The 19,505-nt window shown below is 41.7% G+C and overlaps 2 protein-coding genes across 8 annotated transcripts in view; both read right to left on the bottom strand.

Annotated features, from left to right (window-relative positions):
- The window catches only part of LOC139655784 (cyclin-Y-like), a 56,181-nt gene extending 48,020 nt beyond the window's left edge, over positions 1 to 8,161 (bottom strand). For all 6 annotated transcript variants that reach the window (XM_071533153.1, XM_071533152.1, XM_071533151.1 and 3 more), the window contains exon 1: positions 7,986 to 8,161. In XM_071533153.1, the coding sequence (XP_071389254.1) occupies positions 7,986 to 8,139 (154 nt within the window). In that variant the 5' untranslated portion in view covers positions 8,140 to 8,161. The remainder of the gene's footprint in view (positions 1 to 7,985) is intronic.
- Positions 8,162 to 14,402: 6,241 nt separating this feature from the next.
- crema (cAMP responsive element modulator a) overlaps positions 14,403 to 19,505 on the bottom strand; it is a 32,664-nt gene continuing 27,561 nt past the window's right edge. For both annotated transcript variants that reach the window (XM_071533145.1, XM_071533146.1), the window contains 2 exons: positions 17,882 to 18,041; positions 14,403 to 16,650 (listed from right to left, as the gene is read on the bottom strand). In XM_071533145.1, the coding sequence (XP_071389246.1) occupies positions 16,506 to 16,650; positions 17,882 to 18,041 (305 nt within the window). In that variant the 3' untranslated portion in view covers positions 14,403 to 16,505. The remainder of the gene's footprint in view (positions 16,651 to 17,881; positions 18,042 to 19,505) is intronic.

Below are 19,505 nucleotides of genomic sequence, written 5' to 3'. Positions count from 1 at the left end.
TGTGTCTTGTCTCACGCATGTAAGACACGATGTTATGTATTCTGAATATTCTTGCTGTGATCTTGATGAAAGGGACGACCTCGCCAGACCAAAGATGCTGTTTGTTATGCCGGCTTTGAGCAGATGAGGAGCAGCTGATGAAAAGGGAGGGGGGAGGGGGGGGGTATTGTGTAGTGTGAATAAGACACTGGATCAACTGTGTGTGTGTGTGTGTGTGTGTGTGAGTATACGTGCATTTCAAGTATGCGCATGTGTTTCTGCCATGTGCTTTCATACGGGCCCTTTGTATGTATGTTTGGTTACACCTGAGCGTGTGCGGAGGGAGCAGGTGACGATATTCTCCGAGGGAAGAGAAGCAGCACCGCAGGGGGCCGACACACATATGGAGAGTCTAAACAAATGTGTCATGTGATTTTAAGTGTCTGACTCCCTTTTTTTTTACATCAATTTTCTTTTTCCACAAGTCAAGGCAATGATGATTTCTTTCCAAGGTCCTAACACTACACCCATTCATACCTAGCACATTTAAAACTAATCTCAGCTCGTCTCTATGATGAGAAAAAAAAACAATTCTCTATCAGTAGAGATCAGTAGAACTGGGGTGACCTGGGGCCAGTTGCATAAAACTAGTTTAAGACTAGTCTAAGCCTTAGACTGGTCTAATAGACTAGGCTAATTAAGACGGTCTGTTACTTAAATATTACAACTGACTTATTTTGAGGTAGGAAAGATAGCCACCTCCCCCCCGGCTAATCTTGAGTTAAGAACTTTGTTGTTATGGCAACGAGTCGGCCTAACTGTCAGAGTGGGAAGTTTAAATACTGAAGCTGTTTCATAAAAGACGGCAAATCTCTGTTTTTTGGAAAGACCTGAAGAAGAGAACGAGACAGAAACAACACATTAGAGATCTACAACAATCAAGAAGTTGTAGGAATGGGTAAATATAAGTGTCTATAGCAAGTTTGACTTAAGGTCACATTTAAGTCAAAGACTAGGTCTATCTTTATGCAACTGGCCTCAGGAGATTAAATGGTTAATACACGCCATATTCATTGACTGCGTGGGAGTGAATTAGGGTTCATGCTACCACACGGTCCAGCAGTAACATTGGGATCACACTCATTTTTGTGGCCTCTGATCATACTCTCATTTACATTTTACATTTAAGGCATTTAGCTGACACTCTTATCCAGAGTGATTTATAGTTAGGCAGCCTTTACAGGCTTCTAGCAGCAAATCAGTGAAAAAACGGCAGCTGCAATGAGTGCAACAGTAGAATAAGTAGGGCTGGGCAATATATCGTTATTATATCGACATCATGATATGAGACTAGATATCGTCTTAGATTTTGGGTATCGTAATATCATGATATGGCATAAGTGTTGTCTTTTCCTGGTTTTGAAGGCTGCATTACAGTAAAGTGATGTAATTTTCTGAACTTACCAGACTGTTCTAGCTGTTCTATTATTTGCCTTTACCCACTTATCACATATTGTGATATTTGATTTTGTCCATATCGCCCAGCCCTAAGAATAAGCTTGATTTCCTACTGTAAATCTCCAATGTTACAAGAAACAGTAGTAAAGAGGGCAAAGGTCAAAGTCACAGCACCCAGACTTTAGGTGTCACAAATGTTCCTGTGTCACTGGAATGATAATGAATGATGGAGGAGTGATAGGTAAAGAAATGAGGGGGGGGGGGGGGGGGGGGTAGAAGAAGCATGATCAAGTGCGATTCGAGGCAGAAGATAAAGAGAGACGGGGATGATGTGATTTTATCTGGGATTTCATCTATCTCCTGTAAGCGGCGGGCCATTGAAGGAAATAGGACAGCGCGTCTCTGAATTAGCATAATGCCAGACGGAGGCGTTTTGAAGGAGAGGAAGAGCTAGAACCGGCAGAGGAACAACGGGAGGCGAGGAGGAGAGGGGGAGTTAAGAGTTGTGAGAAAACACATGAAAGGCAGAACATTGAGGTGGAAAACTGAGAATGATCTGCCTCGCATTTCCGCCACACTCAGCTCCAGCTCTACCGGTGTTAATCGATGATGCCGAAGATCCCAGATAAGCTCTGTGGTTGTAGATGATATCACACAACTCCTTTCCGAGTGCACTCAACCCATCTAGAGTGGAATAAACAAACGTCCAAAACTGAGATATCCACTATTTGAAAAGACACCTGCACTTCATCAAACCTAAAACAAATGATACTATCTTTTAAAGGACAGTAGGTAACATTTGCTGTGGCTGACAAAATTATACCACTCTGACCGACTGGAACCTCTGTATTTTAGAGAGATTTAAGGATTTAACGTTTTTTGGAACACATATTTTCAAATAGAGCCTTGCAATGGGCCCTGGTTTTCCTAATGCAGATGGCCTCCAGACTTTACAGGCTTTTATCAGCAAATCAGAGGAAAAAATTGCATGTACAACACAGTCCACACCAAGTGTAGCCCTAAAATGACATCTGATTTTGACATTTCATGAGCTTGGCATTATAAAGTTCACAAGGTCCTATCTGACCTTTTTAACAAAATTGAGTCAGCCACATGCTACTTTATGCTTCTTTAAAGACCCTTCTGGAATTGAATATTTAAAAAGAAAGAAAATACATAGCAGTTTTGCCAGCTGGTTTGCCAAATCGTTGATGCTCAATATCTCTGCACTCCACCAGGATAGAACCTTATAATTCCAAGATTTAAAGCACCAAGTAGTAATCCTGCCTCAAAGTTCACCAAACTAACCAAACTTTGCTCTAACACCTCAGGAAGACAGTCTCCTTCCAACCCTCCATACACTGCACCTAAATATAAGAGCATCAGCTGATGCCTGGTGCCTCGCAGAATCAGCAGTCATCTTAAGAGAGAAACACAGCCGGCTTTGTGAGAGAGTGAGAGATCATAAGACGGCTTTGTCTCTCCCTCTCTCTCTGTCTCTCCATCCATCTTTCTCTTCCAGGGTGGGCAGTCGGGTTGGTGTTTCTCTCTATGGGCTACAGCATGTATGTCAGTTTGTTAACATTTCTGTTAGCATTCCAGAGTTTACAACGGCTTTATTCCAGTGTAGTATCCTCTGTGTTAACCAATGGAAATGTGTTGGAAGTGCGCAGTAATACTGTGCCAGTTCTTGATGAAAATCTCAAATATACAACATACTGCTTTGGACATAAAAACATAATTTAGATACAAGCAACACATTTCTACACTTCCTATGCTTCCAATGTAAAATGTGTCCTGTTAGCCTGAAAACTAAATACTAGTTTGATAATTTGGTGGCAATTTTGATTAAATTCTGTGAAACTGTTTTAATAAATTGCTTAAAGAGGACAAATAGTCACACACTTTACTTGGGCTCGAGACATTTTCTGACAGAGAGAAGCATATGTGATTATTTTTTTGTCTTTTTCCAGTTGCACTCCAATGATCTGCACTTAAATATCTCATATTAATTAACACCCTGCCCCAATGCTTGTTGCGGTGGCAGTAGCTTGTGACCAAAAATCTGGACATGGAAAGTGAACACGGCATGTCTTCCCCTACCTCAACAGCAATCATCGAGGTGGCATTGAGCAAGGCACTTGAACCCCAGTTGCTCCAGTAGAGCTGCTCAGTGTCAAACAGCAGAAGGCTGTGGTTGGACTGAAGTGTGAATGTGTTGAACTGTATGAATGAACTGTATGAAGCAGGGTGTTGCAAAGCTTGGTAAATAAAGATTAAACACACTGACAAAAACTGAGAATACCAGATCACTGAGAATATGAGTGCCGTGCAAAAAAGCAAGACTCTCCATCGCCCTAAAGTAAGCTGTTCTCTGAAACTGCAGCCAGCGGTTCAGCTCTGGACCGGCTGTAAGGCCCCGGGTCAGCTTAGCGCTCCAATGACAGCGAAATGATGGTGTTATGTAGTGCAGCGATTATCTGTTCTTAAAAACACAGGGTGCTGGGAAGTCATTTCAGGACTCAAAGCCTAAAATCCCCCCAAGTGACATAATAGCCCACACCGAGTCAGACAGAACTGTCTGCTGTCGAGGCATAACAGGAAGGCTGAGATGTTAGAGACGTTTGAGCCCAGATGAATATCCAGGGAATGCTCGGACAATAGTTTTCCAATTTGGTTCCAATTTTCCTTCCAGGGGAAACTAACACTCAATACCACACTAACACCCAATTTACCAATTGAGGTCAAAGTTTCATCTAATGCAAATTAGCAGAGCATGATGTTAAAACTGGTTAAGTACAAAATGACATTTCCATTTTTTGGACATGTATCCATAACATTTCCATTCCATTTGCAAATTTCAAACTAGCATGAAAATCATGAACTAATTTTGATGATTTTCCCAGGTTTCCCATGACTGCAGGAGCCCTGTAATCCTCCCTCAAACAAGAAAATATAATTAATTTCCCTTCTAAACAGCTCATAGGACTCTGATCTAAATTGAGGCAAATCTCATTTGAGTCCAGCATCACACAATTTTTGTCCACCAGCATGCAATTTTCAAATTCTATAACTGGTCCAGGTTTTCCACATTCTCGTATGAAACCTGTGACCTGAAACATTTTACTTGAAGTGTATATATTAAATCATAAGCACATTATAAGCACAGTGTGAGTGCATGATAATTAGTATAATCAGAGCACGATATGATAAACACAAGGTGCAAAAGATTTAGGGGAATGAATACGTTCAGGGCGACTGTAGTTAAAGGTGATATTAAATTGAGTGTAGTTTTATGTTTGTCAAATGATTATATAGCAAGAAAAGTTTACCTATGTTTCTGATGGATAATCTGCTTGTAATACATCACGGTGCACTTTTTTCATGCATAACAGCCCATCCAATCAGGAACAAACGAAGTCTTTGAAAGCACCTTATAAAACTCTGGACTAAATTGAGGCGTTAATTCTTGGCGATCATCCGTCCCTTGCAGCTTCTCCTATCTGCTCTGACGCAGGCTCACAGCTGCCCTACTGGGGTTTTCTTTAGGGGGGAAGAGTCTTTCCTGACGGAGCTGGTGCAGGCCCGTAATGAAACCCACTAATCTCCATCGGCGTGCTGTCTGTGAACTCATAACAGAGCCCACACATTAGACACGCTCTGGTTTCAATCAGCGCGGCACCGGGGCAGACCGCCTCGCAGCCCGGGTCGTCTTTATCCCCGTCAAGAAGCGTAGGTCGAGTGTCAATCATCATGTCTCTGAGTCTTCCTTGCGTTGTTTTTTTTTCTTCTCTGGAAGGAGGAGATCTGGCTCCACACTCACACAACATGCATCTTATTAAAGTATTAGGCCAAGACATTAGTAGACATTAGAAAATGGTGATTCAGTCTATACCCAGTTCATGAAAGCTTTTCCATTTGCTGTTCTAAACACCCGAAACTCAAACTTCATCAACACAAAAGCCAGGCTCAGCCCCCCCCACACTGTTTGAGTGACAGGTGATTTCTGGGAAGAGCAGTGCAGAAAACACGACAGCAATGAGCGCTTAGCACCAAAGATGTCACCAAAATTTAAAAATAGCAAGAAACCACTTTTAAGACAAGACCATCAGCAGTGGAACATCAGGCAGAACAAGGCACCAACACCGCCAGGGTTAAGGGTTTATTTTCCACTGGAGCCATTATACTAAGAATCCATCCACTCATGGTAATGCACGGCACTCTGGGTAATAGCATCCACCAAAATGGCATACAGTATGTAAATGGCATACGCTCCTCAACTGAACAAGAGGAAATTACATCGCTGATCAATGAACGACCGCTGGTACTCAACAACAAGTCTCCCACCGGGCTGAGTCAGCGTAAGCGAAGGGGAGTTTGACAGTAGATGGTGGAAACTGGTAAGCTCCCTACAACAAAATGCACCTAGGACTGTAGAAGAGCTTGAATCAGGCCCTAAAATTCAAGCCTGGACAAAGCTGAACATGCATTGGTCCGGCCTGAGCCCAACAGAGCCCGCACATACAGTAAGCTGCATCAAAACAAATCTGATTCCAGTCCCTGTAACTTTAGCTAAGCATGATGGACTTGTCTGCTCTCTTTGCCTTGATGTACCTTGTCTAATGTTCATACCAAAAAGAAGAGATAGCGGACTGCGGTTTGCCCTCGGTTCATTTTGTTATGCTAGGATTTCCAAACATGAGGAACTGCTGGCTATCAGATGTCAACATCCGTCTCCTTCTACCCATAAACCCTTGTGTTTTGGGGTTGTTTCCTGTAGTTGGTTCGGATTACATTGTCGGTCCTAACGAACCGCACCGCAGTTCTCTTGTTAGAGCAGTGGTTCTCAACGTGGGGTCCGGGGGCCACCAGGGGTCCTTGAGGGAGTTCCAGGGGGCATTAAATTCAGCATTATTTCACTTACAAGAACTTAACACAATTAGAGAATGTAGAAGAATGACTATTTTGGTGGTAGTTTCACTGTCATCTCTCTACCTACAACACAGATATTCATGGAATTCTGGACAAAATCATATCTAACAATAAAAATATTCTCAGATTTGGGTCCACGACAACATATCTCATCAAATGGGGGTCCGTGGCTCTAATGTGGACTAAATTAGGGGTCCTTGATATGAAAAAGGTTGAACTAAATGAGAAAACACTTTTGAATAAACCACTCCAAACATGCTTGGTGGTGAGCGCATCCTTTAAGACTTGAACCTCCTATTCGAGGCTAGATGTGGTCTAGTGGTAGCAGCAGCCTACACACTCACCACAACTACAGTCTGAGACAACAACAACAAGGCATACAATTGTTACAAGATATGAATACAATAATTATTGATTTAAAATATTAAAATAGCTTCTTGTTGTTGACGTATACAAGCACAGTTCTACTTCAAACCATGTAGGCCTGTGAAAGGGTCAGCACAGTTTCTGAAATCCAAAAACTGGGTCTGTACAGTTTCTGGGAAAATCAGTTTATATGTAATGGTTGGCTGTTGGCTGAAAATAGACAATCCATTTAGTAGACACTTTCCAGTGTGAATGGGTCAATTGTAATGCATATTAGCATGTGTCAATGGAGGGGGCTGCGTTCCATAGTTGCAGTTTCTTTCATGCACAGCCTGAAAACAAAGACTAGCACAAAGGAGTCTGCCCTCATGAACAGGATGTTGTCTGCTGCACCATATTTCTCTGCAAGCCACATGGGACTGAAAACGCACACACATGCCTCCTCCATGTACCAGGCTGCACTAATGGCTGACATGGGATTTCTGTCAGTCACTCAATATGAATATGAACACAAGCAGCAGCCATTTCACTGTGATGTTTGACACAATATGTGACCAAGGTGCAAGTTTTACAAAGATGACAGGAGAGGTCAATTGAAATGGACGTCAATTTCCTAACAACAGTCACCATAATATCCTATAGGGACAGTGACACTATGGTATCACTACAACATTTCTATAATTTTCCTGTGGCATTTGTTTTTATCTCAAAAGGTATTCCTATAATACTCCTAAAATATTCCTATAGTGTGTCTTTGGTAGTCAATAGCAAGCTTATAATCATCCTCCCATATGATCCCCTATGGTATAACTATAATAGCCCTATGATATTCCTATAATATTCCTATAGAGACTTAAACTGTGTCTGTGGTACCAAGTCGTGAGTTTATGATGACATCTTCATTGTTTTTATCTCCTACCATGAAATCCTTATGATATTCCTATAATATTCATATAGAGACTTACAGCATGTGTATACACAATAGTGACCTTATGCATTTTATGGTACTGTTTTTTTTTATCTCTTATGGTATCACTATAATATCCTTATAATATTCGTATAGGATTTATGGTTTGGCTGTGACATTTGCATAGCACCCTTCTAAAAATCATCATCGGATTATAGATCTTTTTCGTTGTGTTTGCTTTACATGCCACAGGGGATAAAACTGTCTGTCTAGTGCTTATCATCATCACGTGTGTATCGCTCTGGATGAGCTGAAGCGGGTATTTTTTTTTATGTTTCGTTACCGTCGACGTTCTCCCTGTCGCTGATGTGCTGCAGGTTGCATCCCGTCTCCTCCCTGCTCAGCTCCGGCTCCTGGTGGTACGACTCCAGCCTGGAATGGGCATTTCTGCGGAGCTTGGGGCTCGCGGACACGCAGCAAGAGGTCGTGCTCCCCATCCTTCCCTTTTATCCACCCTGGAGGTTTTGGGGGGGTGTATAAATGTATCTAACTCCTTGCGCTGAAATGAGAGCCGAAACGATGGATCACCGCCCCCCGCACACGCACACCCAGCCGGTCACCATAGATCACCAGAGCGCGTATAGGGTGCGTCCGTGCCAGCGCCCATGGGTCCTGTCACGCGTCTATCCTCGGACAGGCTCTCACAGAGGCAAAAATGTGGTATTTCCACCGGGATGCGTGTAATGGCTGTGCGCTACCATCGGGGCCGAGCCGCCACCGCTATCCGAGGCATCGCAAGACAGGATGCACTCATGCTCCAGACAGGGATGAGCGGCGATAGGCGCACAGCGGTGTGTGTGTATGTGTGTGTGTGTGTGTGTGTGGCTGCCTGTCAGACAGCAGCAGCGGCTCCGAATCCACAGAAAAGGTTCCGGTTCAAGTGGGTGGTAACGAATTTGGAGAGAGAGAGAAAGAGAAAGAGAGAGAGAGAGAGAGAGAGAGAGAGAGAGATGTTTTAGCCTAATAATTAAACAGAAATCAATAAATATGGTGAATAGTGATATTTATTGTTTATTTTTATTATTAGGCTACTGGTCACCTATTGTCCATAATATAACCCCAATGGATACTGTGATGCCTTGGCAATATGTTTCTTTACCCTCCATGCCAATAATGTAAATTTTAATTGAAGTGAAAACAAAATATGTATATCTATAGAGAGAGCGACATGCAAACAGACAAAGAAAAATAGTGTGTGTGTGTGTGTATGTGTGTGTGTGTGTGTGTGTGTGGGTGGGTGTGTGCATTTCTGTATTTTTGAGGACCAAATGTCCCCACAAGGATAGAAAGATGAGGAAAATCCTCCAAAGTGAGAGCATTCTGCTGGTTAATTTAGGGTTAGGACTTGGGTTTAGGGTTCAGGTTAGGGTTAGGAGTTAGGGAATGAATGTAGTCAAATAAAGTCCTCACAAGCATAGCAATAAAATTGTGTGTGCGTGTGTGTGAGGGGTGACAAATATTGTGATATGTTGTCTTTTAATCTGATAATCTGTTCTGGGCATAATTCGGGAGCAAAATGTCAAACCTTTTATCTCAGTCCACCAGCGTCATGAAGAGAGTCACTTTGTTTTGATTATGGAAGGCATCCAAGGCTTGTCCTGATGGAAGAAAGCCAAGGCGTCTGCACTCAGGAAAGAATGGAGCTGAGTTGTACTACAAACATTTCTCAGGCAGAGCTGCTCTGGAGCCAGAAATAATCTCATTGGTTGAGATAAACCTCAGTGGGCGGGGCCAAAGAACTGTCAAACATGGTTGGCAACATTTCTCCAGGTGAAAATCCACTGTAAAAATGAATTCACATGTGAAGTGTTTTGTGTTCATGTAGGAGGAGGTAAGCATGATGATGTTGTGGTCACCACCAATAGAGGTCAATAAAGGTCATAGATCAATTAAAGTATGATTCTGAACATGGTGAATGTTAAGACCATTTTCCAGAGTGACTCCTCTCCCTTATGAAATCCCTTTGTTATTTTATTTTATTTGTGGCAACCTACAGCTAGAGGGATTTTGAAAATCTCTTAGATATAAGAAGAATAAGAAGATTGAAGTCTTGTAGCGGATAAGAAACAGGATTTTTCTTATCCCCAGGTCTGACTGATTTCTACGTCTACATGTGGAAGCTCCCAAGAGACACTAGAGGGTGCTGATTTGGTCAGCTGGCCATCCTAGTGTTCCAAAGACTTCTATACAAATCGACCTAGCAACTGCTTCATTTTTTAACTCAATACAACTACTGTTGTTACTACTGCTACTGGTACTTACTACTGCTACTACTATACTGCTACCACTACTACTACTATTACTGCTGCTGCTGCTACTACTACTACTACTGCTACTACTATACTGCTACCACTACTACTACTATTACTGCTGCTACTACTACTACTACTACTGGTATTTACTACAACTACTACTTCTGCTACTACTATTACTACTATAGTGTTGCTACTACTACTACTACCATGACTACTACTGCTACTACTACTATACTGCTGCTACTATTACTAAACTATACTGCTACTACTACTACTACTACTGCTATACTGCTGCTGCTACTACTACCACCACTATGCTGCTTTGACTACTACTACTACCACTGCTATTGGTACTTACTACTACTACTACTACTACTCTACTGCTGCTGCTACTACTACTACTGCTATACTGTTGCTACTATTACTACTGCCACTACTACAATACTACTACTGCTATACTGCTGCTACTACTACTAAACTATACTGCTACTACTACTACTGCTATACTGCTGCTACTACTACTACCACCACTATGCTGCTATTACTACTACTACTACTACTACTGCTACTGGTACTTACTACTACTACTATACTGCTGCTGCTGCTACTACTACTACTACTACTGCTATACTGTTGCTACTACTACTACCACCACTATGCTGCTATTACTACTACTACTACTACTACTACTACTACTACTACTGCTACTGGTACTTACTACTACTACTATACTGCTGCTGCTGCTGCTGCTGCTGCTACTACTACTACTACTGCTATACTGTTGCTACTACTGCCACTTCTACTACTGCTATACTGCTGCTACTACTACTGCTACCACCACTATGCTGCTATTACTACTACTACTACTACTGCTACTGGTACTTACTACTACTACTATACTGCTGCTGCTGCTGCTACTACTACTACTGCTATACTGTTGCTACTATTACTACTGCCACTACTACTACTGCTATACTGATACAACTATTACTACTGTTGCTACTATTACTACTGCCACTACTACAACTGCTATACTGCTACTACTATTACAACTACTGCTGCTGCTACTACTGCTACTGCCACTACTACTACTTCCCCAGTTGCTTACAGCTAGCCTACACTTCTCCAGGAAACACAGCTTTCAGTTTGTGTGTTTTGGTTTAAATGTTGTTTCTCTTGCAGTAGTGTGTGTTGTACAGTAGAGGTCCTCCTTGGCTGTCGCAGCGAGGTCCTGTCTGTGCTGTCAAGGTATCACTGCAGGCCGGCTCTTCCAGCTTTAACTCGCCGCTTGTGGGCGTTTTGTCTCGCGGTGGAAATTTCCACTCCAGCCACACTGGACCAAAGCCCAGGAAGATGTTTCAAGGCTACGGCATGAAATATTAAAAGGACTCCCACGCTGTAACTTCTCTATTTTGGTTTGTTGTCTGCATATAAGCAGAGGGGAGAGAGTGTTCATGCAGTGGAGTTACAGTTGGGTTCAATGCACTTTAAACAGCAATTCACCTGCTAGTGACTAATCTACTGCTCAGAATGGATAGAAACCTTTTCATAGCCATTTTCTATTTTCAAATATTGTAGAACTGATTGAATCTGAAGTTAAAAGACCTCAACCCTGATGGAACAGAGCAACTCTCCTTAGAAAACTCACATGATACAGTATGTGGATGTGTTCAGTTCGGACATTGCACAGAATGTTTCATCAATCCATTTCTAACGCGAATCAAAGTTGACCTTCATATAACATTCTGAAAAGATAAGAGTAATGCTGCAGTGTTGGGGAGCGATAAGGTTTTCTCTTCATAAACAGCAGTTTCAAGGTTTTCCTCAGAGGCCTTTTTCTCCTTTTCATCCCATTCACTGCTGTGTGTGTGTGTGTGTGTGAGAGAGAGAGAGAGTGAGAAGCTGTTTTTATTTGGACAGTGTGTGTGTGTGTGTGTGAGAGAGAGAGAGAGAGTGAGAAGCTGTTTTTAGTTGGACAGTGTGTGTGTGTGTGTGTGTGTGTGTGTGTGTGTGTGTGTGAGTGAGTACATGTAAGAAAGACACACACTTTTTATTAACTATGAGGCAAAAAGACCAATCACACTTGAATCAAACTTGACACAATTATCTGCACCCTTATCTTAATGAACACTGTAGAAGTCAATGCTACATTCCCTGGGGTTGCTATGGAAACTCGTCATTTTCATGTGCAGCTAAAATAAATCTTTGAAAAACTAATTTAATTTTATCTTGAGTCCTAAAACCTTAGTTTGCACAAAATAAGTGCACCAGTCTGCCTAGCGTGACAGACAGTTTCACTTGCTTCAGTACAGTTGAAGTCACACTACCTTGAAACATTTGTGTGCCTTATCTTCAGACATTTGCATTTTAAGAGTGAGTGGGAGACTAAATTACTTGTTTAAATGGAGACTTATTCGAAGCATGTATGCTGCTCTGCACATTACACAACACATGCACTGTGGCTGTGATATCCGCTCCATGAGTGTTTATATAAATAAAGAGGACTAGACTAGACCAGACTAGACTGTTAAAAACCACAATATACAAACATGTATTATCTAACACAAATGCTATCAGAGTCCGGGCCAGAAAGTGAGTGTTGAAAGCCAGAAATCTCAGCAGTGAAGGAATCATTGAGTCATTGGTATTGATCCAACAACCCTATCAACCCTCCGCAGATATATTATGGTCTGTTTGTGCTTTGGGGCAGTAAAAATCGTACATGTTGTAAAAAATGTTGTAAATGTATAAAAGCAGCTAGCAGCTCTCACACACCCCTCTTCCCTGCCAGTAACTTCGATATAGCACTTCCTCTCTAATGTTATTGCTTAATTATATATTCATGTCCAGCAGGGGAACGTTAAGGAAAGTATTAAGACATTTACCAGCACACAAGATCTATTCCTTGTGCTATTAAATTGTGGTGACCATGTAGAAACCTGGCTTGAAGATTAGAGGAGAGAGCAGGCATATGCCTTCCATCATAGATACTTCATTGTTGATCAATCTGTTGATTATTTTCTCGATTTATCGATTAGTTGTTTGGTCTATAAAATGTCAGAAAATGGTGAAAAATGTGGATCAGTGTTTCCCAAAGCCCAAGATGACGTCCTCAAATGTCTTGTTTTGTCCACAACCCAAAGATATTCAGTTTACTGTCATAGAGGAGTAAGGAAACCAGAAAATATTCACATTTAAGAAGCTGGAATCAGAGAATTTTGACTTATTTTTCTTTAAAAAATTATTCGAACCGATTAATCGATTATCAAAATAGTTGCCGATTAATTTAATAGTTGACAACTAATCGATTAATCGTTGCAGCTCTACTCAACACTGATGTCTGGCATCCTAGACAGAAGTAGTGCATGGTTCAGGTGATCCGCCCCAGGCAACACACGGCTGTGCAACAGTGTGAGCAACTGAAGGCATGCAGCAACAATGTGGCTTTTCTCCTCCACTCTTGACGTCAGCGGAGCCTGTGCGCTGCATATTGTGGTTATGACCTTAGCTCCAGCAGGCTATTCAGCATTTTGTTGCATAGCAGGCTTTGATGTGAGCACCAGTGGATGAGTTACTGAATGAACGAATAAATGAATGAATACATGAATCTAAGGGTTTGTGATATACTAACTAGGCAATTCTTCAGGACATGCAGATCAGCAATTCTCCCAACAAGAGGCAACAGAGTGAGCTGAAGGGTCAAATATTTTCAGATGTTTCCTGGCAAGAAGGTGCTGCTCATACGTAATTAATGCAACTAAGGCAACTCCTTGATTGATTAATTGATTGATTGATTGGTTGGTTGATTTGTTGGAAATATAAAATAAGTAAGATAATACAACATGACTTACTTCCACTGTACCCCTTGAATGACTGCCTTGGCCATTGTTGCCCATCTTTGCCCAAAAAGTTGCCCTGCATATCACTGTCTTCAGGGTCTGCAGGGCAAGGTTTGTGGTTTGTTCTGTTTAAAGCTGAGCTAGACAAACTTTTTTTGTGTAAAAATACACCCGTCTCATCAGCCTAAATCACAAAGTGTGGCTGCAATACAGACAAGTGTCCCATCCCCGCTAACTGAGACCCTGTAGATTCTCCCTTTTTGCCCAAATTAAATTATGGACATTTCTTTTGCCTCTCGTCCCTTTGGTATCCTTTGATATGAAGTATCACAGACCGGCAGTTTATGTTACAGGATTTCCGGGTATTGAAGTTTGAAAATCTTTAGTAGCCTACCTCTTGTAGCCATTTGGAGGTGCCAAATATGTAAAGTTGCCTTGTGCTCCATTAACTAGTGTGATCACCTTCATAGAAAGCTGGCTTGGATATTAGAGAAAAGGGAGGTGGGAGAGCGATATGCAGCATGCACCCTGCTGTGTGTTGTGTGCAGTCGCCCTCCAGCAGGTATAAATGGCGAGGAATAAAAAAAAATGCAGTCCATATCAGTCATAAACATTTGTATATTTTATTAGATAAACAAAAATATTTTGGGTTTTACAATTCAAACAAGGAAGTACACTGAGTAGGCTACACCTGGTCAAACGCTAGAGCCACTTGAAACGGCAAAAAACGATGTGCAGAGAGATTCGACTCAGTTGACATTATAGAAAACCTGAATTACTTGCCTGAATACAGAATTTGACAGAAGGGGCGTTCCTGCTAAAATCAAACATCTTGGCTGGTACTCAACATGGCTGCCACAGGATGCTTCACACTGTTGTCATGGAGCTAAGCGGTAGCCAATACACAGCTTACACAGCATGTGTTATAAAGGCTGTTTTCAGTGGACATTCAAGTAGCAGTTGTGTTCAGCATTTGTTTAGCTGTAGTTGATTTGCACAAAAGAAAAAAGTATGTAAAAAATACAGAAAAAAGAACAGAAAAAACTCAATGAGAGGACGAGAGGTGCAACACAGAGTTTCATGATTTAGAAACAATCGATGCTCATATCCACGTCAATGCTATCAAATATTCTACGGCAGCCAAACCAGACAGCCATGTTTCATCAGGGAGCGCCCATTCTGTCACGTGTCATTCTATAGGCCTAACAATAAAATATATTCAGTGGAACAGACTTGTCAACGACGTAAACAGAAAGAGAAAGCAAGCAGGTTGCAAAATCACCAGAAACATGAGCGCATGAAGCTGTATTACCATTAAAATAACATTTGTATTTACATAAAGAAAAGATATCATTGGCATCACCCTTTAAACAGAGTTTTTTTTTTGTATCTAGCTGTAAGCAAATGAAGAGTTTCATTCCGTAATGAGATATCCGACATTCGGAAAAAACAAAAAAATAAATAAAACTAATGCCTGTTCCTACAAAGTGTGCATGAAGGTAAAGCACATTACGAGTCAGCTGAACATGTTTGCTTACAAAATAGTTAAATTTGTGATGATAGAATAGAGAAATATATTTTTGATATATTGACCAATTCATTATTAGGTAGCATTGTTTTATCTTTTTATAGGATATAAAACATCACAGAATGAAACTCTTTGAATAAATCACAAACAAAGGAATAGAAAGTCTGATAATATCCACAATGACATACTTTCTGTGCTTTTACTATAGAGACTATAGTGCCCTGACATTGCAAATACAGCAATCAGCTCAGTTCAGTCATGAAAAAATAAAGCCTGTTTTGGACAGACAGTTATATAGGCTGTTGTGAACTGGTTTCTGAGTTAGTTAAAATCCCTCAGAAATGATTAGAAATACATCCTGAACTGATGCACTTTGTGGAAAAACAGCCAAACAGGAGGATTTTCATGCTAGTTCACTCAAGTTTCTTGAATGAACGAAAAAAAACGTTAATTGACCTCACAAAGAACGTCTATAAAATTGAAAAGAAGCGTGTTGAAACCTAGGAATTCAATTTACCTGACAAAACGCAACCCTCAAAGAAAGACGGGTTTAGGTAATTTTGTTTTTTGCATGAAGGAATGCATGAAACAACCAACAAAACAGAAGCATAAATGACACAAATGACACATAGGTATGACAGGTAAATGCAGTGGACTTGGCTTGTTGCAGCTGCTGGTGGACCCGCGTAGCTTGTGTGCACCTCATCTGAACTCCTGCTGGTAGCGAGGCCCGGCTGACCCCGCGAGGGTTTTCTTCTTAATCTCTTGCACTTTGAGCGGTTACATTTTCAGGAAACACCCTTAACTTCCTCTTCCTGTTCCTCTTCTTCCGCCGGCTCTCACTGGCTGGCTTTCTCCCTGCGCACAACGGCAACAGCAAGCGTGGCGGACGACACTTGTGTTTTTTTTTCACATGCAAAAGAGCACAAGATAAGAAGAACGAGCGCGAAAACTGGCGAGCTCAAGCTTTTCGAATTCCCCCTCCCCCCCTCCCCTCCCCCACCCGGACGCTTCTGAATTCGGTGTAAACCAGGCCTGAGCCAGCAGAGAAACAAAGACGGTGAAAGCAGTTTTTGTTCCAGAGTCTTTTTTTTTTTTCGTTTTGCTGTAGCAGTCTGTAAACGGCACCGTGTGTGTGCTTGTCTTCAGTAGGAGTGCCCGTGACCACAGCCGGCCCGCCGCTACTCGGCTTTGTGGCAGTAAATGTCCTTGAGAGCCTTGAGCTCTTCAATCAGGGTCTTGTTTTGGTTTTCCAGCACCGCCACGCGGTTTTCCAGACACTTGACGTACTCTTTCTTTTTCCTGCGGCACTCGCGAGCCGCCTCCCTGGAGAGGAAAGGGGGGGGGGGGGGGAAAAAAAAATCGGTTTGAGTCGTGGGATGAAGACATAGTTAACGCTAGACACAAGACACAAGCAATGCACAATCCCAGAGAGCTAGCAGAAGTTTTAGGCTGTCAATCATTCCGATTTTGTCAGCAGGCAGCTTTCACAGACTTCTACCATTTCTCCCAGGCTTTTTATTCTATGGATTATTCCAGGGAACACAGAAATATTTGTTACTTCTTCAGTCTGGGTGCTGTGGCTTTGATCCTTGCACTTCTTACTATTGGCAGCTTGTCATGTTGGCAAGCAAAACACTTTAAAGGATTATAGCAACGTTTTTTTTTGGTCTAGGTTGCCCCTCTACTTTCTATTGTTGCTGCTGGTGTCTGCACACAGTCGGCAATAGTTGGAGATATCAAGGCTTGAAGCCATTTGCTGCCATTCATTCTTGTACAGGACATGAAAAACAGCTTCCACAGGCCTGAACATTGCCCAAGCTAAATAATCCATTATGGTAAACATGAAGCCTTCGTTTGGTTTGTTTGATCATTATTCCACTGAGCCCGAGTCGAGCGTTTTCATGAAATCCGGTTGCCATGCGGTGTGATTCATCCCTACTTAGCAGAAGCACATTTTCATTCCAAAATGCGTTTCACCGTTTGAAAAGTCAGACATCTTCTCTTACACAATGCCTGCTGGCTGGAAAACAATATTCACATTGGAATACCATTTAGGGTCATTAGCTATCTGAAGGCTCTTGCTTGTAATGACATATGAGTGACTGTAATTATCTACATTTTTGAAATACTGTGCAAGTAAATTTCTTTCTCAAAATAGTTACATACTCTTGCGTTTTGGAATGAAACTCTTCACATTCTCTCCTTTCCCTCTTTGCACACACACACACGCACACACACACATACACACACAACCATACTCACTTTCCCTTTGATCCCTATCAGAGGCTATATGTAATGTATTTTATTACCTTTACTTGTTATTTAGGAATTTTATTGTTTTTGCTCCATTTCCCTCCTTGATGAGATGATGTCATTTCTAAGTTTGTCATTTCAATATTATTTTCTCTCTCTTTATCTTTGGAGGTGAGATGTTTTTCATAACCTCTTGCTTAGCCTCACCCATACAAGCTGAATTTCTATTTTCTCTCTTCCTCTGTTTTGAGTTTGAGTTTTTATCATTTGTGCTAATAACTGGAACCCCAAAAAACCTTACCTGTTTTTCATGAGTCGGACCTCTCTCTTGCGGGTGACCTCTTCGGCGTGCTGCACTGAAGGGCTGTGCATGGCGCCCGGGGAAGCCGCCATCACAATACTCTGAGTCAGGCCCGAGTTGGGCGACCGCAGCTGGTAGGCGGGTATATCTCCAGTGGCAGCTATGGGGGGGAAACAGAGAGCGGACAAAACCATTAGTGTCTCATTCCTGTAGTTTTTCATTGCATTTTGCTGCCCTGTTTTGTCTTTTTTTTACTAGTAATAACATGATACTTTGTTGATCCACGCAAGGAAACTCTCTTTTCTTTCGCCCCCTACCACAGGGAGGTCAGAGGTCAGGGTCGGATACAGAACAGCACCTTGGAGCTTCAGTGATTCAGTGTTTTTTTTGCTCAAGGACACTTCAGCAGGTTTTGTTTTGGTTTCAGTTTTGTTTGCCGACCTGGGGATTGAACCTGGGTCCTCGGGTTTAAGGACAGACTCCCTCCTCCCTGTTGTTGACTGTAAAATCTTTGCCATTTTATTCACTCTTTCTACTGTTGTGTTTTCTCCCATTTTATTACTGTAACGCTCTCAATCACACAGTCTGTTTCGTCACATATCCCCCCTCAAAAACAAACATTCATGTATTTCAGCAGAGGGGGTCAGAGGGCAGGTTCAGCTGAGAGTTTCTTATCCGCTCTCCTTCCTGCTTTAAGAGGTGAATTTCCTCTTACCAAGCTGCCTTTGTGAATAGGTATTTGTTCTTAAGTGACCTGCCTGGGTAAAAAAAAGTTTGTATAAAGTCTTTTCGATCCATTTGTGTCCCTCTTAGCGGTGTTTACTGTGCAACTGCCCCGATATTATAGCGCTGAGTGAGCCTACAAAAATGTTGGTTATTTCTTACCTCACACAGCTTGTTATAAGACAGTACATGGGGCAAAGTGAATTAAGATAATCTAATTGAACTTTAGTTTCCTTTTTGCTCAATCTGACAGCTGTGGGATCAGAGCAGCTGAATCATTATTAGAATACCAGCAGAGCAAGGAGAGTCAATATAATATGTCTCCGACCTAACTCAAGTCCCCACCCCACAAGTTTTTGGGAGATTGGCTTGTTGGTCAACTTGTCTGTTAAGTGTTGAAAACATGGACACCAAAATCAACCATGAGTCTGCTGTAGATCGCCTGCTACGATGCTCCATGCTAACACTTTAGCATACACTATGCTGAGTGATTGTAGGCGACTAGCATTATCTAAAAAGTAAGAAAATAAAAACTTGGAGCCGCTCTAAAGCTAAATGGTAAGTAATCTAATAAGTGATAGGCGGCTAAGTATAGAAGTTATTTTGTCAGTTGTGTGGGAGATTGGTAGAATTGACATGAAATATGAACTAAAAATAACAGCTAGAAATCACTGCACAGCGGATGAATATGTGGTTGTTCACTTGAAATATTCCCAAAACATACATCAGCCATATTGTTCTTAAAATGTATGAATCTACAGACCATATAATAAAAACCACTAACAACTTTTTAATACTAAGTCTACTTTCTTTGGATAATGCTAATGGCCTACTCTCACTCAACGTAGAGCAGTGATTCTCAACCTTTTTCATATCAAGGACCCCAAATTCAGTCCACATT

This window comes from Centroberyx affinis, unplaced genomic scaffold (assembly GCF_046629955.1).
Source record: "Centroberyx affinis isolate AG114_WGS23_722 - 3 ecotype Tasmania unplaced genomic scaffold, CSIRO-AGI_Caff_v1 ptg002327l_1, whole genome shotgun sequence".
NCBI lineage: Eukaryota > Metazoa > Chordata > Actinopteri > Beryciformes > Berycidae > Centroberyx > Centroberyx affinis.
This window is presented reverse-complemented; position numbering and strand designations above follow the sequence as displayed.